Source organism: Zingiber officinale, chromosome 1B (genome assembly GCF_018446385.1).
Source record: "Zingiber officinale cultivar Zhangliang chromosome 1B, Zo_v1.1, whole genome shotgun sequence".
NCBI classification, from domain to species: Eukaryota; Viridiplantae; Streptophyta; class Magnoliopsida; order Zingiberales; family Zingiberaceae; genus Zingiber; species Zingiber officinale.
Genome location: NC_055986.1, coordinates 1,758,349 through 1,783,776, shown reverse-complemented (window position 1 = coordinate 1,783,776; position 25,428 = coordinate 1,758,349). Strand labels below are relative to the sequence as shown.

At 37.7% G+C, this 25,428-nt stretch overlaps 2 protein-coding genes across 2 annotated transcripts; both read right to left on the bottom strand.

The window, feature by feature from the left end:
- Positions 1-571: 571 nt before the first annotated feature.
- Positions 572-10,568, bottom strand: LOC122046399 (indole-3-acetaldehyde oxidase-like; the record flags this gene model as incomplete). Its single annotated transcript, XM_042607085.1, has 7 exons — positions 572-970; positions 1,583-1,801; positions 2,631-2,840; positions 2,998-3,218; positions 3,435-3,473; positions 8,354-10,117; positions 10,469-10,568. Coding segments are annotated over 7 exons (2,952 nt in total), but the record flags the coding sequence as incomplete, so codon positions are not given.
- Positions 10,569-20,459: 9,891 nt separating this feature from the next.
- LOC122046382 (probable aldehyde oxidase 2) lies at positions 20,460-25,377 on the bottom strand. Its single transcript, XM_042607068.1, has 7 exons — positions 25,148-25,377; positions 24,025-24,243; positions 22,329-23,294; positions 21,544-21,636; positions 21,315-21,413; positions 20,925-21,114; positions 20,460-20,820 (listed from the first exon to the last, which is right to left on the bottom strand). The coding sequence occupies exons 1-7, from the start codon at positions 25,328-25,330 to the stop codon at positions 20,591-20,593; spliced, it is 1,980 nt and encodes a 659-aa protein (XP_042463002.1). The 5' UTR covers positions 25,331-25,377; the 3' UTR covers positions 20,460-20,590.
- Between the last annotated feature and the right edge of the window lie 51 nt (positions 25,378-25,428).

Here is a 25,428-nt window from a genome sequence, read left to right as displayed (position 1 = left end):
GAAATACTTTTTTATTTCAAAAGACAAGAAAAATTATATTTGGGGATATTAATTTCCTTTCAATTTTCAAAAGACAAGGAGCGACTTTTTTTTTTGAAAAACACTCAGCATCACTCGAAATTTTGATATGTTTAATAATCTTAATTTAATTATAATAGACTTTTACACTAAATATATAAAAAACAAAATTATAATTGACTTTTCCATTAAATATATTTAAAAAAAACAAAAGTGTCTTCGTTACCTGTGAAAGAAACTTTGTACTCCAATTGGCTACACCAAAATCTCATAACCTCAACCTCTTCAACTTATTCATAACTTTCTAGAGATCATTCAACGATTTGCATCTATATATACCGTTTTAATCAATTTTTTAAAAAAAAAATATATATCATAAAATAGTATTAATTATTTATTTATATTTATGTTAGTTATATTTAATAGGACCCACACTTCCATAACACCTAATCTGTTAATATTAATAAGGCCGGCATCATTAATGTCACCGCCTTAAGAATTATAAGACATTCAAATCATATTTATTTAAAAAAAAAACGGAAACAAAATTCGTTTAATAATCAGTATCCATGGATAGGAAAGCTGCAACATGTTCAATAATAGCTTCAGCAATATAAGATCCCTGTACATCTCCTGGAGCTCGCATGGCTGATTTACTTGTAAGATTCGTTTTGCATAACTTGATATTGAAAGAAAGAGCACCCCAATTGTACTTTTCCAAAGCTGTTATAACAGCAGATGGAATAAGTGGACTAAGATCGATCGTTATGCCTGCATTAATAAATAAATCCATGTGCAAGGCTGTAATCTTCCCATCAGACTTGAAACCCACAGAATAGTTTATTTTCATTGGGTGTCGTCCTCCTATCATTATCATATCTGTTTTGCGATCAAGGTACATCCTAACTGGACGATGCAATGTAAATGCTGCAAGAGCACATGCGGCTGCTATCTATATATCACAACATATTTTAGAGAGCCTAACACAGCATTAACTAAACTGCTGTCAAAAATAAAGTTTACCAAATACCAGAAGTTACATTATATGAAAGAAGATTAAACATATTTCAGCTTAACTTAGCAGATCAGTATAAACCATTTATAGGACAATCTCATATAATAGTAAATGCATTTAGTGTGTTGTATAACCCCAAGGATTTGGCCTTACTCTTTTAGCTTTCTGTGAATCTCATTATCACAAAAAGAACTGCATTGGTCTTCTTGGATAAAAATTATAGAATCTTGAATAGGGAAATGGCTAATAAAATTCAAACATGAGTAATTAGATCTAAATCTCATTCCATGTGAGTAATACTGGCAAGACATGTTGTTCTGACAATACATGGTAGTTAAAACAAATAGATACAAAGAGGAGAAAATAAGATCATGCTTCACCTAGGGTAATGCTAGCGTATATGTTATCCAAAGTCTACTTCACTGTGTATTATTGCTTATTATCGTTTCTCCAGTAAAAATGAAGACAAAATAGTTCTAATATTGGATCACATCCATATGAAATACTTCAAATAGAATTTTCCCTTTTTTTGAAAATTTTGAAGCTCACCACCATGGATCGTAGTGCTTTCCCACCAAAACCTCCTCCAACTCTTCTTGTAATTACACGAACATTATGCTCCGGTACTCCAAGGCATTTTGCAATCACACCCTGGGTATGCTCGGGAAATTGAGTTGAACTATAAACCACAATGTAGTTATCTTCATCTGGAATGGCAAGAGCTGTTTGTGTTTCCATGTAAAAGTAATATTGGGAACCGAGTTTAAGCTGTAGATAACCATCACAAACAGTTAATTAGAAACGTAATAGAACACAGGAAAATTACTCACGTTGTTTCTTGGGATAGCCAAATCAAAATCATACTGAAAGGAGCAGAATGCTACTTCCAGTGCAGAGAGTTACTAGACACTAGTATTAAAAAAATGCCAGGTGGCACCTACATAGCTATTCCAATCATTTAACTTCAGAATTGTCACTTTTATTTCTAGGTGGCCATCATCTTAGAAGCTTTTTAGATTACAAGCAAATACAGCTAATGTCAGAAATTACAGAAATATAATTGTGGTTGTGGCACCACTACCAAATGCCATTTTCACTAAATATTTATGCTCTTCTGCACATTGATGTACCAATTATTGATTAACTACAACATGAATTTTTATCTGTTCAAGTTCATTACCGCAAAATTGAAATTTCTAAAGAATAAATGATCTAGCAGAGAGTTACCTTCAGAAATTATGGTTGGTCTTTTTTTGTCATTTACTATGGTAGATTGTTTGTCTTTAAATAATATTGCCAGGATCTAAGGAGATAAGCATGTGGATATAAAATTTCTCATGTGCATCTTATTTCTCCCCATTTATATGCATGTGGCAAGCAGACCCCTCTGGAGGCATATGCTAAATAACCAACAGACATCAAATAGTCATGTACTCTGTCACTAGGGCATGAAGAATGGTGGATTCACAAACAACATCACAGATATTAAGTGAAAAAGAATGTAAAAATAGCCGGTGAAAACTCTAGCCAAGCAGAAGATGAGGAAGTTGCTACCATTTGTCTTGGTTAAGCTGTGAGAAAAAGTACATGAAATTACCTCAGCTGAGAGAATCTTGTGATCAGCTTCATCCATTCCTTTGGCTAGATCACCGATCTGCTTAGGATACATTGCGGGAGGCACATCAAAGAAACTTGATCTTGCGATAGCATCTTCGATGGATAGGATTGGAGGTTCCAACTCCTCATTGGAATAGTGCACGTTTGCTTGTTTAGCAGCCATGTTGGCATATCTCTGTGTTTCTGCTACCTAAAGTAATCAAATAAATAGATGTAGCTCATGTGGCGTTCTTTGTACTGCTTTTTAGAATGTATATTTTTATTGGACGACAATTAACTCTACTAAATTGTGAAATACTCCACTAAAACAGATAGCAATAAAATTAGTCAGAGGAGAATGGGCATACCACAACACCAAGACATTGACCAACATATTCAGTCAAAGAATCAGCAAATAGTGGTTCAGCTCCAAAAACAAATCTACATCCAATGTTTTCCCCACGTGTTGGGATGTCACTAGCACCGATATAAGCAATGACTTTAGGTGATGCCTGTGTAGATTTGAATGTAATGCCCTCTATATGAGCCAAAGGACGTGTGCTGTACACAAATGCTCCATAAAGGCAATCTTTAGGAGAAGGAATATCGCCCCCAGGATGTAGCGCAGACGGTGGGTGTATGGTATCTCTAGCGTAATGGTCAGGGGTCGATTTTCAGAAATTGACGACCTGGAGTTTACCCCGCCATACGCCTATGGCCTGTGTATCTGCATGAACCTCCCTCCATATCCATGGGACCGGCATTAGGGGGGCCACTAAGGTAGCGCATCTATTTTTTTTTTTTTTTTTAGGAGAAGGAATATCATCAACATATATTGCTTCACCTGGTTCGGTAAGAAGATTTAGTAAAACCAAATAGTGGCAACTACATAAACTATGACCTTGCCAAACAGATATAACATTTGTAAAATGGTAATGGTGTGTAATTTAGCAATCCATTGTTAACTACACAAAAAATTGTTAAAAGTTCTTCCAAGCCTACAAATTCAGAAAGAAAATATAATATTTCTATTATTTCCATCAAATCAAAATGTGAAGCCTTAGTAATCAATAAATCCCCACATGAAAGAAAGATAATGATTGAAAGAACAGTCACATCATGCTACAAGGAGAAAATCAATAACACAAAAAACCATATGAAAAGAAGCATCTTAATTTCTAAATATAAAATAATTAGAGATAAAAATGTATGTATACTTGGAGAATAACTCATAAAAAATTCTCCTTTATGTAATAAATCATACGAAAATAGTGTTAGAACTTCAGGGTAGTTTTGATGTGGTCAACCAAATTCAGTTAGGTCCTATTGTATTTGATCCTTGTATCTAAGTGTGCAAGAGCTTAAGAACACAAGAAGTCGAGCGGAAAACGCAACTAGCGAGAAGGATGGCACGGGAAAGGAGTCGACAGGCTCGGTGCATCCGAAGTACGAGATACTGCGGAAGAGTACATCGACGGACGAGAAGGATGCGCACGGCGGTCTAAGCGACGAGAAGAAGGGGAGGAAGGCTACTCGAGGAGAAGGTCGAAGTTGGGTTCGGGTGAGCTCAACTACGGTTAGCCGTAGAATCACCTACGTGAAGAAATCAGCAAAGGAGTTGATTTACCGTGTGGAAGGCGCTTTCGATGAATAGTACGAAGGCACCTCCCAGCCTTTGAAGGCGTCTTCGATGAACAGTACGAAGGCGCCTTCCAAGTGACCGTTAGCGAAGATAAAGTTTATCTTCGCACGGATAGAACTTGCTATGCTGGAGGCGCCTTCCACCCTATTGAAGGTACCTTCCAGCCTTAGATAAGATTTTCCAGGGACCATAAAAAGACCTCTGGACCTAGGAAAGAAAGTACAACTGAACTACAAGTCTTGTATTCACTTCCTAGTCATTCAGTGAGCTGTAAACGTATGTAAGAGGCTACTCCGCCTTCAACAAAGGAGTTTTTCTAGTGGAGCTTTCTTCAACGCCTTAGATTGACAACCACCTAGGTTGTAACCAAGTAAATAGATTGTCCTCTTACTTTTGTTCAGTTTTATTATTCTGTTTATTATTATTATTATGTTGCTGATCAAATCAAAAAAACGAGAAGGGTTTATTTTTTTATATAGACAATTCACCCCCTCTTGTTGGCCCGCTACACCAACAAGTGGTATTAGAGCCAGAACACCACAGAAGGACTAACCGCCGACTGAAGCACCGAGACGATGGCCGGACCGAACATCTACCCGCTAAAGTTCGAGGGAGAATTCGTGTTATGTAAGAAACGCATAGAGGCATTTTTTTAAAACAGATTTTGAAATCCTTTTGATAATTAAATATGATTTTGTAACCCCCAAAGACCAACAAGGAGTAGAAAAAAAAAAGAGTATATGTGGACCAAGAAGGAGCAAGCAAACTTCGTAGCAAATGCACGAGACGAATTCCATCTGTTGAGCGTGTTGCCTCTGCAAGAAGTCAGCAGAATCGACGCCTACGAATCAGCAAAAGAACTTTGGGAGAAGTTCCTGGAGCTACACGAAAGTACGTCCGAAGCCAAGCTCGCAAAACGGGATCTGCTTCGGAGCCAACTGATCAACCTTCGGTTGAAAGAAGGAGAATCAGTAGCGCAACTGCACGTTAAACTGAAGGAGCTGATCACTGGATTCATGAATCTCAGAGAAAAGGTAACAAACCAAGATTCCCTAAGGTATGCAATAAATGTTTTTCCAAGGACACTTGAATGATCTTCAATTATCGACTCCTATTATATTTCTAAAAATCTAGAGGTAAGCACACTAGAAAGTTTATTTTCCACTTTGGAACTTCACGAATCTAAAGGAGCCTAGACTCCAAAGCGTCAATTAATGAAGACAAAGAGGCCCTAATGGTACAAAAATTTAGTAAATTTATTAAATCTAATAAATTCAATAAGTCATTGGCAAAAAAGCACTTTCAGAGCAAAAGGAAGGTTCGGTGCTACAACTGCCAAGGAGAAGGACACATCAAGGACGACTGCCCTGAACTGAAGAAGAAGGAGAAGGGCAAGGGCAAAAGACCAACAAGATCAAAGCACAAGAATCTGAAGGCCACATGGGATGAATCGTCGTCTTCCGAGTGTGAGATCGAAGCTTATGCCACATTAGCCCTAATGGCAGACCACCAAGGAGAAAATGAAAGCAGCTTAGAAATGAGCATCGATGAAGGGGGAGGATCATCAAAGGAAAGCTGTGATGAAATGGGAGCATCAGAACACGAGGTAAGTGTGGTACGTGCACTTTCTCCCAATCAGTCTTTCCAATTTATTAAAATACTCTTAAAGAACTTAGTTCAATTAGAAAAAGATAATGCTAGGTTAAAAACTTAAAATTAAACTTAGCAAAGTCATGCCCCTTAGATATGTTTGATAATCTAAAAATAGAAAATGAAAAATTGAAAGCACAAATAGAAAAACTAGAAAATGACAATGCATATTTGAATTCAAATATCTTTCGAAAATCAGCATTAAAAAATAATGGTAGAATTAATTGGTACATAAGGAATCACCAAGGACAAATTACGAAAATCTATAAAAATTATGTACCTCCCAAATTTTTAGTGAATCCAGTAGGCAGGAACCTATATTAGGTTCCAAAATTCTTTTTAAATTAAAACTCTAATTTTCTAAATTGTCTCAAACTAGAAAAATATATATTTTTTACTGCTCTAACGCGTTTATGTAGATTTGAAAAATATTTTCAAGATTTTTCAAAATATAAAAGTAACTTTTATATTATTTGTGTCAAAATGGGAGATTAATTACTAAAAATAGCATATATTTTTTTAAATTGGTTCTGAAAAATATTAGCTTACTGGTAATCTTTTGTAATGTACCCCTAGAAAAGTTTTTAAAATTTTTCTAACAGTTTACTTTATGCTTTCAATTTTTTTCCCAAATTTTTTTTGATGTGATCAAAGGGGAGATATAAGTAAAAGTTAAGGGGGATTAAGGGGGAGTTAGGATTTTTATCCTTGTATTTATTTTGATTTTGCAATTAACTTGTTTAAATTCATTGTTTTACTATTTCATTTCATTTTTAACCCTAACTTGAACTTGGATTGATGAATATCAAAAAGGGGGAGATTGTTAGAACCCAGGGTAGTTTTGATGTGGTCAACCAAGTTCAGTTAGGTCCTATTGTGTTTGATCATTGTGTCTAAGTGTGCAGGAACTTAGGAACACAAGAAGTCGAGCGGAAAACGCAGCTAGCGAGAAGGATGGTACGGGAAGGGAGTCGACGGGTTCGGTGCATTCGAAATACGAGATGTTGCGAAAGAATACACCGACGGACAAGAAAGACACGCGCTGCGGTTCGAGGGACGAGAAGCCAGGGAGGAAGGCTGCTCGAGGAGAAGGTAGGAGTTGGGTTCAGGTGAGCTCAACTCCGGTTAGCCGGAGAATCACCTACACAAAGAGATCAGCAAAGGAGCTGATCTACCATGTAGAAGGCGCCTTCCATGGATGGAATGCGCCTTTGATGAACAGTACGAAGGCACCTCCCAACTTTTGAAGACGCCTTTGATAACAGTATGAAGGCGCTTCCCAGCCTTTGAAAGTGCCTTCGATTAATAGTACGAAGGCGCCTTCCAACCTATTGAAGGTGCCTTCCAATTAATCGTTAGCGAAGATAAAATTTATCTTTGCATGGATAGAACTTGTCACACTGGAGGCGCCTTTCACCCTATTGAAGGCACCTTCCAGCCTCGGATAAGATTTTTCAAAGGCTATAAAAAGACTCCTGGACCTAGGAAAGAAGGTACAACTGAACTACAAGTCTTGTATTCACTTCCTAGTCATTCAGTGATCTGTAAACGTCTACTCCGCATTCAACAAAGGAGTTTTTCTAGTGGAGCTTTCTTCAATGTCTTGGATTAACAACCACCTAGGTTGTAACCAAATAAATAGATTATCCTCTTAATTTTTGTTCATTTTTATTATTCTATTTATTATTATTGTGATGCTGATCAAATCAAAAGAATGAGAAGGGGTTTATTTTTTTATATGAGCAATTCACCCCCTTCTTGCCGACCCCGCTGCACCAACAAATAGAATTGAAGTTACTTGCTATGAGAATTTCTTTATTTAGAAACTTAAAATAATAACAAGAGGTTTCTCTGTATTTCTAACTTTTTGTGTGTGCGTGCGCACGTGCAGAAGAAAAATCTCAATTCAGTCCCAGAACAAAAGATCGCTAAGTAGTCTAATGTTTAATATCCTTATAGTATCATTTTAGATATTCTTTCAAATATTATCATAGTGGATCTACAACTAGATATAATAAATGGATACAAGTACAAAAAATGTCGGTAGATAGAAATGGCCTAGATACCAAAACAATCATAACAATTCCCCTCGCCAGAGATTAGATTACGGTAAAATTGAGCACACAGTTTTCCAATATTCATTAGAGGTGTGATCCAATCTCAGTTCCATAATGAAAACACAAAGTTGATTTTGCTGGTTTGAAGAACTATGTGAGTTGGCAACTTAACCATAACCATTTTTGTAATATTATTATGAGACGCACAATAAACTGAAAGTATTAAAATTTTAAATATCATGAGGCATCATATCATGTGAACACTTGTAGATACAATATCATATCTAAGAATTAGATAAGATTACGAAAAAAAAGAGTATTCTTCACCAAAAAAAAAACTCCATAAAAAAAAAGAGTTAACTCCAAAACATTTACCCGAGGCTTGAATTTCAGCTCCGACTTTCTTGATAGGCGCGCCGATAGGATCGTAATCTGTGCTAAACTCAACTAACTGCTTTGAAGACAAGATGATGCTAGGATTGCAAAGTTGTTCAAATTTTGATGTCCTTGGTTCCATTATGTCCTCAGACCCATTGGTTTTGTCATTTGGATAATGAGTAGCAACACTAGATACATCCACATGGTTAATCTTCTCAGCCACAACCAATTCTTTAGCAAGTGGTTGAAAAAAATTGAATAGAAAAGTAATGGCCAAACTTGCTCTGTATCTTGAATGACGAGTGCCTACTTTTGGTATGATGGTCTCTTTCAGTAAATGAATGACTCCAAGTAAAATTGAGGCTGTGAGAATTTTGCCCGTCAAGAACTCCTCAACTTTCCTTGCTCTGATGGCATGTTCGCTACCATAAGCCCCAAAAGCCAAGTGTAGATTTAGTAAAATAAGATCCCCAGAGATCTTATCAGAAATAACATGAACCAAGAAAGCAGAATTCAGATAAGAAACAGCATTCCCAAGTGGGCGTGGAGCTGCTCGGTATGTTTCAAACAGAATACTGGAATCACTTTTAGGAACGGAAACCATGGCATTGCTAGTTGCAGAGGAAGAATCTATGTCCGAACTCCAATAAGGAATATGTATGCTTATGAGTATGGTTCTGTCATCACATGGAGGCAACTTAAGAAATTCTTCAAGTGAAATAATTAACCTCCCTGAAGAGGTCTGAAAACAAACAATTGATCCAACAGCAAGAAGTATTGTAGCAATATCTGAGGCAAACTGATTTCTTTGTGCCATAATCAGATTTCCACCCAAGCTAGCCATATTTCTGATGAAGGGAGAAGCGACCTTATCCATATGATCAACAATTTTACAAAAGATTAATTTTCCACCAAAATGGAGTACAGTATTGTCCTTTTCTTTCAGCACTTCAATAACCCTGGAAATTGTCACAGCAGCTCCAAGTGTAATCCCTTTGCTATCCCTTTTGACGACTGAGAGTTCTGGTATACCTGTGAGATCAATGTACTTATCATACAAGTCATTTTCCTTGTAAACGCCAGATCCTGTGTTACCCATAACCAATTTGACTTGATTTTCAGTGAATTCATCGGAATTCAAAAGTTTGTAGAGTTGTTCAAGGCCAGAAGGCCGATACCACTGGCACTCTGGCAAGCCACTATCTTGGCAACTCTCCAAGGCACCCATAGAGGAAGTGATCTCAGATTTCAGAAATTCAGGAAAAGTGCAAATTTGGCCTTGGTTGTGAGGAGGTAATCTGTCAACATTTGCATCCTCTGGCTTCTTCCAAAATGTATTCAGACCCAAATCTTCCAAATCAACATCAGCTGCAAAACTCTTGCAGACATCTGCAATGGGTCTATAACCAGTGCATCGACAAAGGTTACCAGAAATAGACTTTTGAGCCTCAAATTTGGTGATCTTCGAGAACCCGATGGGAGGTTCAGGCCCATCAGTCTTATCTGCATTTGTAAGGGCAGAGAAGAGTGACATACACATACCAGGAGTGCAGAAGCCACACTGAGTTGCATGAAACCCTGAGAACCTCTGATGAATTGAATGGTAGCCATCTTTGGTATTTCCAAGTCCTTCAGTAGTGGTAACCGAGCAGAAATTTATACTGCAAAGCAGTGTAAGACAAGAACTAACACTGAATTCTTTCACTTGATCACTAACTGGATCGTATTTAGAAAGAAGAACAACACAAGCCCCACATCCACCTGCACAATTAAATTACCAGATTATGTTAAAACAAAAGACATGTCATGCCTGAGTTTATTGTGCGAAGGACTAGACAACCAATAACTGAAAAAGCTAATCCATTTATTGTGCGAAGGGCTAGACAACCAATAAAACTTTCAATTCAGAGAAAAAATTGCAACTTTCCTCCTAGAAAGAAGAACCCTAATTACGCGAACAAGTAATACAAACATCTTCGGCAGCAAGAAAACACTAATTTTCGACAAGGAAACAACCCAGCCGCCCAAAAGGAAAACCTTTCCGAACCAAGCCAAGCGACTATCTCCAACTCGAAATCAACAAAATATGAGAGAGAGAGTATAGCCGCTAACCCTCGCCGCAACCGAGCTTGGGTCCAGTGAATCGAGTGCGGGTTCTCAAGAATTCGAGCAAGGTGGTGGAAGGATCGACTTGGCTAACTCGAACCTCTTGCGTTCACAGCCAACACCAACCTCCCCGCCATCCTTAACGCAACCGCCTCTTCTGCCGTGAGCCCTGCGTCTCCGACGCATTTTATCGTCACGCCATCTGAATCAAATACAGTAAAAGTGAAATCCGTTGTGGCCCATGATTGTCCCACGCCATTAGAAAACTGTAAAGGAAGGATATGATCACACGACCTTATCGAAATTCTGACTCTTACACCATTTAACAATTATACTCAGATACCATCTCAATTATGCTCGGGAGGCGCCGCCATCTCAATCACCGATTTCACTTTTACTGAATTTGATTGAGATGGCGTAACGATAAAAGGCGGCGGAGACGACGCTTTAACTGCCAAAGGGACAATCGGATAATATCAAATTATTATTATTATTATTATTATATTTAATTTTTTATAACGGCCACGACGCTCTAACTGTTCTCAAGCACTGACGCCTCAAACCTGGTACATCTTACTAGATTGTTGGTCGGACATATTGATGAGGACGCTAGACGAACATATGTATTTTTTATCATCATAGTTCATCTTACTATCTTATATTTTAATTGAGAATCCATCCATTGACCGACCAATTCTGTTAAACTCAAAAAATTATGTTAATATTTTTTTCTATTCGTATAAAAAATAATTCTAAAATTTATTAATAATTTTCAAATGTTAAAAATTTAAGATTCAGTTGCAACATATTATTAAAAAAAATTCTCATTAATCAATTAAAAATTTAGAATTTTCTTTAGTCTCATATCTTAGAACTGCTAGCAGAGAATCTTCTATAAATATTTTGGACGGGCGATGTTAGAAAACATATTTTTATTAAATTTTTGACTAAAATCAAGTATGATATTAAATTAATTTTTTATAAGGGATAGTCCGTTATAGTAACTTACTGTTGGGATTCTTGAATGTCACCCTAGTATTGTACTATTGTATGGGTCTGGCGCACACTTATTAATTAAGATTAAATGTAATATTTATTCTTACAAGTTTAATATATGATATTAAATATTAAATAATTTTTTAGGAATGAGAGTCCATTATCGGTATGCATTCATGTATTATTTTATACACACAACCAGGGACAGAGTCACGTATAACTTAATCCATATGTGTTTTACACATATAACAAGGGACGGAGCCACGCATAACTTTGGTGACAATCCTATTTCTGATAGGAGCAATTGACAATTGAATCTAATTTTCCCCATTATTTTACCATCCATAATAGTAATAGTGCGAAAAGAAGGTCGGTACTGTTAAGGAATAATGGCATTAAGTTTCTTGACTCTTTGCCTTAGGATTAGTTAGTTCTATTTCTCGATGGGACCGAGAAGGATATAACTCAGCAGTAGAGTGTCACCTTGACATGGTCGAAGTTATCAGTTCGAGCTTAGTTATCCCTAAATCCAATGTAAGTTTTTCTATTTTGACTTGTTCCTCCACCGTGATCGAACGAGAATGCATAAGAGGCTTGTGGGATTGACGTGATAGGATAGGAATGACTATATTGCTGGGAGCGAACTCCAGACTAATATGAAGCGCATGGATACAAGTTATGCTTGAGTATAACTTTGGTGAAGCAGTTGTCCCACCTCAATTTTTTATAAATACCTCTTAAGGTGTATAAAATTATAAAAATATTATAGTCGTGCTCCACTAAAAAAATTAAAAGTATGTCCCACATTAATCTTTTGTAAATGTCCATTAAGATGCATAAAATTATAAAAATATTAGAGTCTTACCCTACTAAAAAAAAAAGATAAGGATAATACTAAAAAATTAAAACTATTTTTTATAAGACAATTTTTCTTCTCTAAAATTTCTTCCTGCATTATCCCACCTGGTAACGCAATGCATGTGCATAACCCCTAGTTACTAATAAAAAATTTGAGAGGTGGGGGATTGACAACAAGATGATGCTTACTCTCTTGGATTTATCGTCAATGAAAAATTTTAGACCGAACCGATTATCTGCCAAATTAATTAATTATAAGAATTAAATATCTAAATTAATAAAAAAATATAGATTATTAACTAATCAAAAGCTCAAATGAATAGCAATTAAGTCCTCTAATCACATTCCACTAAAAAGGATTCTTTTATTATAAAAGTTTAAGCAGATTTCTTTAAAAACATCTTAAATTTGATTTCTAAGATTTTTATTACAGAATCAATAAGATTTTTATTACAGAATCAAGAGTTTAACTTTGTATAATAATTTTATTAAAATAAGCTTAATACTATCACTTTTTTTCTAGATAAAAAAAATATCTAAGGAAAGACATTTTTTTTTTTTTTGAAAAAGCGCGGCATCACTTGGGAAAACCAACATATCTCATAATTATTGTCTAAGTGTATATAAAGTCTAGAAAAGGAATTTCCATGTTATTCTATTGTCACTCAACCATCAATAATGTGGCAAAAAAGACGATTCGCTCGCCCCAGGTCAACACGGAGGAGGTAAATCACGGATGACTACTAGCCATTAGTGCAAATGGTCAAGACATGGGGGAGGTTATACTCGGTCACGCCAAGTTTCGACCCCAAGACCTCATGTGGCAACACCCCATGCCTTAACCATCGCACCGCCCCGAGAGGACCATATAACCATCAATAATGAACCTATAATACAATGTCACTCTACATTACATATAACATCATCGACAGAAATAACATACGAGAAATAAAACTAAAATCCTATCTAACTATCGAAGACAGACTTATATAGTTTTATCACCATACAACACAAGAATCATCCAATAGACATAACATGAACTAACAAATCTAGCATGCATCATAACAATCATAAAATCAAACAAGAAAATAAGCTACCAACTGAACATAAAACAATCAAACATGAAAGTAAACTAAACCATCCAACCACAATCCACGATGAAACATGAGAAGCATTATGTCTATCACAAACGCAACTACTGAGAAAGGAAATCGTTGTCACTCAGAAACCTCCTGACTTCAGTGGACTACGACGCTGCTAGTCAGAAAAACAATCAACCACAGTGGAAGCACAACTTCCTATAAAGCCACCACTCGAAAGTTGACTAGATGTGAAGAAAATTTGCCAAGAACCGTCAGATCTAAAATTCTTATAAAACGCAATATAATCAAATAATATCTAAAATTTTCATAAAATGTATAAGAATTGAAATGGAGACTAACAAAGATTCAATCTCATGAAACACATTAAAAACATATAATTGGATACATAAGAAGATAGAAACATCGAGTTATGATAATAAAATAAAGTGTCCAAATGTCAATTATCACACTTCCTCTCCCTTTCCTGCCCAAGTTCGTGAAGATGCAGTTAGTTCATGAAGATGCAGTTCCATGAGTTGATTATAGTGAGAACAATCTATGGTTTCCACATAAGATGAAGAGACTTCGAGAATACCTTCTTGGATAGTGATGCATATCATCCACTTATTAATTACCACGTAAGGGATGAAAGACCTTCAAGGGAGTTGTCTCTGTTACTTTCCCGATTTACCATGTGTGGATAACCAAGTGTTTGCTAACAATACACATACTTAATTATATTGCCCGTTTGGCTTTATTACGCATATTGGCCCTACCGGTCTTAATAAGCATATTGTCATACTGATCTTATTAAGAATATTGCCCAGTTGACGTTAAGTAGATTATATTGTCTTGTCAGTTTTAAGAACATTGTCATGCTAGCCCTACTAAGCATATTGCTCTGCCGATCTTAATAAGAACATTGTCCTGCCAACTTAAGGAATATTACTCTACTGGCCCTACTAAGTATATTGTCATGCCGGCCTGAAGAATATTGTCCTGTCGACCTGAAGAATATTGTCCTGCGGGCCTTACTAAGCATATTGCCCTACTAACTTGAGGAATATTGTCGAAATATTATTTTGTCGACTTGAAAAATATTATCCTGCTAGCCCTACTATAAGCATATTATCCTGTTGGCCTAAGGAATATTGCCCTACTGGTCTTAGGAATATTGTCCTGCCGACCTTCAATACGAGGTAAATCCTATTACCTGTTAGAGCAATCTAGGTGCCCTAGGTTTTGATGTTTGGGCAAAGGTTTAAGTTAGGTTTATTGTTGTATTTGATATGCATTGTGAGTGTGCAGGATACAAGTACAACAAGAAAAGTCCAAGTGTGATCTTGGCAAAGGAGGAAAGTCCAAGAATGAGTCTTGGCGGTGTAAGTCCAAGCATGTAGTCTTGGCAACGTAAGTCCAAGTGTGACTTGGCAATGGATGAAGCCCCGAAGGTGAGGAGCCTCTTGGCAAAGGAAGACCCGACAATATGGACAAGGCCGAAGGAAGCTCCAGAAGGCAAGACGTGAAGGATGGGGAGACATCCGAGGGACGCGAGACTGATGGAGGAGGCTAGAAGGCTAGGTCTAGGTTGGTCGGGAGAGAACGAGTGCTGAGTGAATGTACTCGAGGCAAAATCCTAAAATTAGGGTTTACTGTAGCGTTACTGTAGTAGTCGACTGATGATTGTAGCAGTCCACTGGTGCACTGTAGAGAGCCGTTGGGCTGGCACCAGTCGACTGGTGCAAGGACCAGTCGACTGGTAACGGGCAAATCAGCTTACTGATTTCTTCCAAGCTCTATAAGAAGGAGCTTGGGATGGTCGGCCAAGGTGACGAAATTAGACTTGGTTAAAGCCTAATTAGTAGTCACCAAAGTGCTCAAGAGATCTTTGTGTGCCAAGAGGTCTTGGTTGGAGTTGTAGTGAGGTTTCTCCACCCACAAGGAGGTTGAGCTAGCCGGAGTTTGCCGGGGACTAATCCACCGACGGATTGAGGGATCGTCCACCTTACGGACACGCCGTAGAGTAGGAGCAAGTTATCTCCGAACCACGTAAACGCCTTGTGTTAGAGTTTGTGTTTGGTTTGTTGTCTTCTTCCTTCTTGTTTTAGGTTAACTTTCGTATTTGTTAGTTTGTTTTTGTATTCCGCTGTGCACTAACATTATAGGAAGTAAAGTTTTGGGTGAGACGCTATTCACCCCCCCTCTAGCGGACGTCAAGGTCCCAACAAGTGGTATCAGAGCAAGGTGAGCTCTTGTTGGACTAATCGCCAAGAGAGCGGCTAGAGGAAAAAGATGGAGTCGGAGGGACCTCTCGGATGGGACATCCGAATCCCACCTCCATACGAGCGTGAGGACTTCGACTATTGGAGGAAGCGCATGGAGATGTGGTTCCAAATGAATTGGGACCAATGGATTGCGTTGGAGGAACCGTTTAAAACTCCAACTGACAAGAAGGGAAAACGTCTCCGACGTCGATATTGGACCAAGGAGCAAAGGGAGCAATCGGAGACGGACAAGGAGGTAACTAGAATTTTAATTAATTTATTACCTCCTAATGCGATATTGAATGTAGGTGAATACGAGAATGCAAGTGACCTTTGGAAAAAGGTAATTGCGCTTCATGAGAGTCCTACACAAATCCAAGAAGAGGAGGAACCCAAGGAGAATGACTCATTGGTCCAAGAAGAGAAGGACCAATCGAATGTTGACACGAGCTCAACATCCGAGGAGGAGAAGGAAGATGAGGAGGTATCATCCACATCTTCAAGGGAGGAAGAAGTGGAACCATCCACATCTTCAAGTGAAGAGGAAGAAGAGCAATCCAAGGAAGAGGAGATCTTGGAAGCTCAACCCTCCACCTCAACTACCAAGAAGAGCAAAAAGGACCACATCAAATGCTTTGAGTGTGGTAAGATGGGGCACTACAAGAGTAGGTGTCCTTCGCTCAAGAAGGTAAAGGAGGTAAACCCTAAACTCACTAAAGTTAATTTAGAAACTAATGTGAGTTGTAGGAAGAAGAAGGAGAAGAAGCACATTAGGTGCTTTACATGTGGTGAGTGGGGTCACTACCACACAAAGTGCCCAAGGAGAGGAGAGCTCAAGAAATTGGTGCACTTGAAGAAATGGGAAAAGAAGAGGAGCACAAGTCAAGGGGGAGCTTCAAAGGTAAAAGGGAAGGTAATTCCTATTTTGAAGCTTGATCCAAGCTCTAATTCTTATATGCTTGTTAGAAATAATGTAGATTATTTACCCAAGCATAATCATGGATTTAGGTATAATGATAGAAATAGGGTTAACACGGTAGATAACCCTAAGAAATCATACACTAAGGGTAGACCTATTAAGACCCAAACCACTTTGCCTAAGGGAAGGAAAGTGGGTGAAAACCTAAGCATTAATCCCAAGAAAGGGAGACATATGCCTAGGAAGGTGGGTAGGTCTAGGCATGTCCAAGATGGACATGTTGACTTTAGGGTTAGAACCCTAGAATTAGAAAATCAAGTCTTGAAGGCAAAGCTTGAGGAAATGGAGAAAGTCCTAGAGAGGTTCATTATTGGACCTAAAGGACTTGACATGTATTTGGGTAGTCAAAAACCTAAAAATGTCAAATTAGGTCCCTCCAAGACCAAAAAGAGGTCAAGTGCTAAGGTAGCACATGACATTGGTAAGGGAGGTGTGACCAAGGATAAGGGAGAGTCATCTAAGGCCAATAAGAAGGAATATGCTAGGGTGACATATAATTATGGCAAGGATGGGATGTCCAAGGTTAAGGACAAGAAGAAATTAACCAAAGACAATGTGTCTAAGGTTAAGAAGGTGAGTTTTGTAGGCTAAGTGTCACCCGAGGTGCACCGAAGTGGCCTAGCCATAGTGGATGAATCACCAAGGGAGGTGACTAAGGTTAAGATTCCTAAGGTTAGGAAGATCCTTTGGGACCCATGGTAGATGGGTTATCAAATGTGCCAAGTGGTTAGGAGACGGACTTAAGTCTCTAACATAGTGGGTTGGCACAATTGAGTTGAGTTTCATGCATAGAAATATGAATTGGGTTCATAATGCATGAAAATTAGTTTTTGATGTAGAGATGCCATATAAACTAATGCTAGTAATTCATTATGGTTTAGTATGGGCAGATACATCAAGAGGAAGCCAAAACTAGGACTTTAGGTCAAGGTTTAATTGAACCATTTAGCTAGTTTTGAATTTTGTGTCAATCTTGGGATCTGTGATAAATATATTTTTATATATATTTTTCCCAAGTAGACATGGGTACAATAGACCTCTCCACAAAATTTGAAAATTTTTGGAGGTCTGTGGAATTTCTGGTGCATTTATGAAGTTGGCTTGAAAATGCTGATTTTTTCAGAAATAGGGTACCAGTCGACTGGTACAGATACCAGTCAACTGGTAACAGTGTTTTTGAGCACAGAATGTTTCTGTAAGCTCATTTTGTCGATACCAGTCGACTGATGCCGATACCAGTCGACTGGTAACAGTAGATTTCGACCACAGAATGTTTCTGTGAGGTTCTGTCGAAGGGGGCAGTCGACTGGTACCTAGTTCAGTCGACTGATACCAGCCTAAAAGTGTTTTTCGACATTGTTCTTGACCGTGTCAACTCGTTTAAATGTATGAGATCAATGGGGGATAAATACATGAGTTTAGGGTCAATTTGGATGACATGTTTTCAACAATTGGGATATTGTTGGAGCTCTTTTTTGATGTATGGCAAAGGGGGAGAAGTCTAGGTTTAAGTGGGAAACCTATACACCTTTGCAAGAAATCCTAACTCAAGGGGGAGCTTAGGTAAAGGGGGAGCGATTGTTTAGGCAAAGGGGGAGAAGTTTACCTTTGCGAGAAATCCTAGCTCAAGGGGGAGCTTAGGTGAAGGGGGAGCCTAGGGATTTAGGTTCCATTATTTATGCATGAGTTGATTTGCATATTTATTTGCATATGTATTGCATTTATGTTTCCCTAACTTAAACAGGTTGCCAAACATCAAAAAGGGGGAGATTGTTGGAGCAATCTAGGTGCCCTAGGTTTTGATGTTTGGGCAAAGGTTTAAGTTAGGTTTATTGTTGTATTTGATATGCATTGTGAGTGTGCAGGATACAAGTACAACAAGAAAAGTCCAAGTGTGATCTTGGCAAAGGAGGAAAGTCCAAGAATGAGTCTTGGCGGTGTAAGTCCAAGCATGTAGTCTTGGCAACGTAAGTCCAAGTGTGACTTGGCAATGGATGAAGCCCCGGAGATGAGGAGCCTCTTGGCAAAGGAAGACCCAACAATATGGACAAGGCCGAAGGAAGCTCCAGAAGGCAAGACGTGAAGGATGGGGAGACATCCGAGGGACGCGAGGCTGATGGAGGAGGCTAGAAGGCTAGGTCTAGGTTGGTCGGGCGAGAACGAGTGCTGAGTGAATGTACTCGAGGCAAAATTCTAAAATTAGGGTTTACTGTAGCGTTACTGTAGCGATACTGTAGCAGTCGACTGATGCACTGTAGCATAGCCATTGAGATAGCCATTGAGCTGCACCGTCGACCGGTGCAATGACCAATCGATTGGTAACGGGCAAATCAGTTCGATTTGCTCCAAGCTCTATAAGAAGGAGCTTGGGATGGCCGGCCATGGTGACTAAATTAGACTTGGTTAAAGCCTAATTAGTAGTCACCAAAGTGCTCAAGAGATCTTTGTGTGCCAAGAGGTCTTGGTTGGAGTTGTAGTGAGGTTTCTCCACCCACAAGGAGGTTGAGCTAGCCGGAGTTTGCCGGGGACTAATCCACCGACGGATTGAGGGATCGTCCACCTTACGGACACGCCGTGGAGTAGGAGCAAGTTATCTCCGAACCACGTAAACGCCTTGTGTTAGAGTTTGTGTTTGGTTTGTTGTCTTCTTCCTTCTTGTTTTAGGTTAACTTTCATATTTGTTAGTTTGTTTTTGTATTCCGCTGTGCAAGCACTAACATTATAGGAAGTAAAGTTTTGGGTGAGACGCTATTCACCCCCCCTCTAGCGGACGTCAAGGTCCCAACATTACCAACCATTATAATTGAGAAAAAATGGGGATGAAAAATACAAATTTATGAATAATTTATTTAAAAAATTTATTATCATTTATTATTTTTCACAAGATCAAAGTCTTAGATTGAGAAACAAAACTATTTACTAATAAATTATGTCCAACAACACCAATATGAAATTAAGTCAAAGTTTAAGTGGTTATTGGTTACATGTTTGATCACAAGACACGGACACTCAAAAAATCCGTTGGACAAGCAGATTCACATCTCTTACAACCTACACAATCCTCGGTTCTTGGTGCGGAAGCAATTTGCTTAGCTTTACATCCGTCCCACGGTATCATTTCCAACACATCCGTAGGGCAAGCTCGTACACATTGAGTACACCCTATACATGTATCATAAATTTTTACTGAATGTGACATTGAATCTATAACCACCTAGGTTTGAACATCAAAAATTTTCAGCCCTCTTGAACTTATTCATAGATCATTCAACGATTTGTACATCTACACTGTTTTAAACATTTTTTTTAAAAAAAATCTTTATTATAAAATAGTATTCTTTATTTATTTATAGTTATGTTAGTTATATTTAATTCGACCCGTTCAAAAATGAGCATAATCTAACTTTATATGAAAATAACACCATCAAAGTTGGATTTGGGTGGATTGATTTAGAAAAAAATTATTTCAAAATAACTAATTACTTTATAAAAATTAATTACTAAACTAAATTTGTTACTAAAACTAAAGTAAATGTGTTCCAAAGATGTATAACCTCTGATTTGTTAATATTAATAAGGTCGAACGGGGCTCGGGAGTGGTTTGGCTTACCTCGACGCTTTGGACCGGCGGCTGGAGCAATTGGGAGGTTTTATTTTGCATGTAATTAAATGTATAAATTGAATGATTTTATTTTGTGGTTTTGGAATTGTAATTTTGTGGGTGGCCTTTCAATAGGGAAGTCTTCTATGTCGATAGTTTTCAGAAGAGAACAGAGGAAGTTGCATGGCACTAACTTCTTATTGATCAACATCAGACGACAAAGCAAATATATAACTAGATTAGGAATCACTCACTAGATATATAACTATTTGTTCGAGTGAATAAAGGATGCCTGGAAATCACTATATTGTATCTGATCTTGCTTCTGTATATACCAAGTCAAGCTTGTTAGGCTTCCACTTTCCCTTGAGAAGACGCCAAAGTCTCCAAGTACTTCTCCACCGTGTTTAGGCCACACAACTCTTTCACTACTGGCATGGTTGCTGGAACGTCGAGTTGGAATGTTGATGTGGAATGTTTATCGTCGTTGGACGAGAACTCGGCCCGAGCAGCTCTAATCGCTTCTCGAACCGCACAGTGAACTGAAGAAGCCAGAAGCAGTGGTGGTTCTCCGGAAGCTGCACATGCAAGAAGCTCATAAGCTACTTTACAGATTCAGGTTTCAAAGTAGAGTTAGTTCACATAGTAGAAGAATAACTGTGAGCAAAATTGGTGTTCATACCCTTTGAGGAAAGTAGACGCTTCTCGTGATGTCCACTTTTCATTAGCTTGACGTTGAATTGCTTCGGGATGGTGTCGACGGTAGGGATCTTATATGTCCAAGTACCGTCTGAAACTACCAAGCCATCTGAGTTTTCCACATGTTCCTCGTACAAAAAGAACCCAATTCCTTGAACAAAGGCACCTTCAATCTGTAGAAAAAAGAGATAGCAAGATTAATTTGTAGTAAAAGAACTATGGGTTCCCAATGGCATATTGCAGTCATAAAATTTGCACAATGAGATCCAAATGGACCCTTATCAAGAGAGACATTTTGCCGTTATCACGATCAAAATTAAAAAAAAAAAAAAGGACAGATGAAAGAGGAGATTCAATGGAAACATCACCAGACCTGTCCTAGATCCACAGCAGGATTCAAGCTCTGCCCACAGTCATAAGTAAGATCTGTCCTTAAGATGGTAGTAGCTCCTGTAAGAATATCAACCTCCACCTACATTGTGCACCAAATCACAAGTTACGAAGAATGCAAATTAAACTTGAATAAAGCGGGCTATTGCAACACCACAATGTTATGAGCAATGGAATTAAAGGTGAAAACACCAATGATTATATGAAGCTACCTCACTTATAGCAGCTCCATAGTTCAGATAGTCTAATTTATTCTCAGGGACCCAAAAAGCACTTGCTGACAAGTTCACTGCTTGCATAGTTGCCTGTGCATAATTCATAATGGAATGTAAATAATTAGAGATGAACTCCAAAGTAGGCGCATACCATCAAAGTAGCAAAAGAGGAAAAAAATGTATTATGTGAGACTGACTACTACTTCATGAAAAACAAATGCATTGTAGGTTTCCAAATTGTTTCATCATTTTCATGACCAATAACATTTGAAAGTGGGTTTAGACAGACGATACTCTTAAGTAGAATATATGAAAGATAAATATATATGGCAGTTAGTGTTTGCTTGTTGATTGTAAGCGAAAATTTTCAATTGGCAGTAATATTCTTGCCAATGCTTTAAGAACAACTTATCTTTCACCAAAAGGGCATTAAGGCATCCAAAAACTTACCATATAATTTATTTTTATTTTATCTACATGACAATGACTGACTGACCTTACTGGCCTTAGAGTAAAGATAAAGATATATGACAATTTAAAAATTTTAAACTTGTTTTTTTGTCTGGCAGATATGAAAGCATTTCCTCTAAATAGAAGAGGTGGTGTTGTAATTTTCTATTATTTAATTCTAGTATGCAGTTAACTACTAAATGTATTATAAGTGATATGGAAATAACAGTTGATCCCCATGCAGTACATGAGAGTGCCAAAGATGAATTACAGAAATGAGCTACAACAATGCTTAAATAATAGTCAATCAAATTTGAGACGTAAATGCACACCTGGGAAATTAGGGTTTCCCATGAGATTGAACCCATTTGTTCTTCTAAACTTTGCTTGAGTGGCTTCAATCTGCTGACTAGAATACTACTAGCAAGACGAGCTGCTTCACAGTTTGATTCAGATGTGGTGCTTCCACCAGTAAAACCTGCCTGAATCAAACTCAAACTATCTACTTGGATGATCCTCAACTTATCCAAAAGATTTAAACTTGCGTCATCCCAAAGCTGTCCAAGAACAAATGCTACCATTTGCTTTACCTTTGTCCACAGCCCCTGGCCTATTTCAACACCTCCAACTTCAACAACTACTGAGCCGTCATTTAGAATAGATACTTTCCCTGGCGTCGGCCTTGGTGTAACACGGTATATAATAGGTACCCAGGATATTCCTCGTTTTTTCCACTTATTGCAATTATTGAAATATTGGACCATTCCAAGGCGTTGCAGATAGCTGGCTGTTGAAGCCAATTCATCGACTATACCAGGTAGAGTATATTCTGAAGCATCACCACTGCTGGGTCCATAAAATGACCTAAGGCTTTCGTAGGTGTGCAGATTTTTCCTTCTGACAGAATCAGTATCCATGGATAGGAAAGCTGCTACATGTTCAATAATAGCTTCAGCAATATAAGATCCCTGTACATCTCCTGGAGCTCGCATGGCTGATTTACTTGTAAGATTCGTTTTGCATAACTTGATATTGAAAGAGAGAGCACCCCAATTGTACTTTTCCAAAGCTGTTATAACAGCAGATGGAATAAGTGGACTAAGATCGATTGTCATGCCTGCATTTATAAATAAATCAATGTGCAAGGCTGTAATCTTCCCATCAGACTTGAAACCCACAGAATAGTTTATTTTCATTGGGTGTCGTCCTCCTATCATTATCATATCTGTTTTGCGATCAAGGTACATCCTAACTGGACGATGCAATGTAAATGCTGCAAGAGCACATGCGGCTGCTATCTATATATCACAACATATTTTAGAGTTTTAACACAGCATTAAATAAACTGCTGCCAAAAATAAAATAATTGAACTACCTTGCATATTAGGATATTATCTTAATTGAGTTCTCAATAAAACATTAGCTAAGAGATATAATCTTTTTGTAGTTTCCTAAACACCAATATGTGGGAAGTAAAGTTCACCAAATACCAGAAGTTACAATTATATGAAAGAAGATTAAACACATTTCAGTTTAACATAGCAGATCATTATAAACCATTTCTAGGACAATCTCATATAATAGTAAATGCATATGGTGTCTCATATAACATTAAGGATTTGGCCTTACTATTTTAACTTTCTGTATATTGCATTATCACAAAAAGAATTGCATTGGTCTTCTTGGATGAAAAATATACAATCTTGAATAGGGAAATCAGAAATGTCTAATAAAATTCAAACACGAGTAATCTAAATGTCATGTCATGTGAGTGATAGTGGCAAGACATGTTGTTCTGACAATACATGGTAGCTAAAACAAATAGATACAAAGAGGCGAAAATAAGATCATGCTTCACCTAGGGTAATGCTAGCATATATGTTATCCAAAGACTTCTTTGCTCTGTATTATATGATCATTATCATTTCTCCAGTAAAAAATGAAAACAAAATAGCTCTAATATTGGGTCATATCCATATGAAATACTTCAAATAGATTTTTTTTTTTTTTGTAAATTTTGATGCTCACCGGCACGGCTCGTAGTGCTTTCCCGCCAAAACCTCCTCCGACTCTTCTTGTAATTACACGAACATTATGCTCCGGTACTCCAAGGCATTTTGCAATCACACCCTGGGTTTGCTCGGGCAATTGAGTTGAACAGTAAACCACAATGCAGTTATCTTCATCTGGAATGGCAAGAGCTGTTTGTGTTTCCATGTAAAAATAATGTTGGGAACCAAGTTTAACCTGTAGATACCCATCACAAACAGTTAATTAGAAACGTAACAGAACACAGGAAAATTACTCATGCTGTTTCTTGGGATAGCTAAATCAAAATCATACTAAAAGAAGCAGAATGCTACTTCTAGTGCAGAGTCTAGAAAGATCAGTGTGCCACCATGTGAGCAAGATAGGTCGTTACTAGACACTAGTATTCCAAAATGCCAGGTGGCACCTATATAACTATTTCAATCATTTAACTTCAGAATTGTCACTTTATTTCTAGGTGGCCATCATCTTAGAAGCATCTTTGATTACAAGCAAATACAGCTAATGTCAGAAATATACAGAAATGTAATTGTGGCACCACTACCAAATGTCATTTTCACTAAATATTTATGCTCTTCTGTTCATTGATGTACCAATTATTGATTAACTACAAGATGAAAATTTTCTTGTTCAAGTTCATTACCGCAAAATTGGAATTTCTAAAGAATAAATTATCTGGCAGAGACTACCTTTAGAAATTATGGTTGGTCTTTTTTTTTGTCATTTACTATGGTAGATGGTTTGTCTTTAAATAATATTGGCCAGGAACTAAGGAGATAAGCATGTGGATATAAATTTTTCATGTGCATTTTATTCTATTACTTTATTATGAACGTGGCAAGCAAACCCCTCTGGAGGCATATGCAACAGACATCAAATAGTCATGTACTCTGTCACTAGGGCATGAAGAATGGTGGATTCACAAACAACATAGGAGATATTAAGGAAATACAAAAAAGAATGTAAAAGAATCCAATAGCAAACACATAGCTAGAAATGCCAAGAATATAAAATAGCCAGTGAAAACACTAGCCAAGCTGAAGATGAGGAAGTTACTACCATTTATCTTGGTAAAACTGTGAGAAAAAGTACATCAAATTACCTCGGCTGAGAGAATCTTATGATCAGCTTCATCCATTCCTTTGGTCAGATCACCGATCTGCTTAGGATAGATTGCGGGAGGCAGATCAAAGAAACTTGACCTTGCGATAGCATCTTCGATGGATAGGATTGGAGGTTCCAAGTCCTCATTGGAATACTGGACGTTTGCTTGTTTAGCAGCCATGTTGGCGTATCTCTGTGTTTCTGCTACCTAAAGCAATCAAATAAATAGATGTAGCTCATGTGGCATTCTTTGTACTGCTTTTTAGAATGTATATTTTT

Excerpts from the sequence above, each read along its gene's own strand:
- LOC122046382 (XM_042607068.1), bottom strand. The coding sequence starts at position 25,330 with ATGGCTGCTAAACAAGCAAACGTCCAGTATTCCAATGAGGACTTGGAA. Across the intron at positions 21,637-22,328 it reads GGGAAACCCTAATTTCCCAG|GCAACTATGCAAGCAGTGAA; the intron begins GTGTGCATTTAC and ends AATTATGCACAG. Across the intron at positions 21,414-21,543 it reads ATGGAGCTGCTATAAGTGAG|GTGGAGGTTGATATTCTTAC; the intron begins GTAGCTTCATAT and ends TGCACAATGTAG.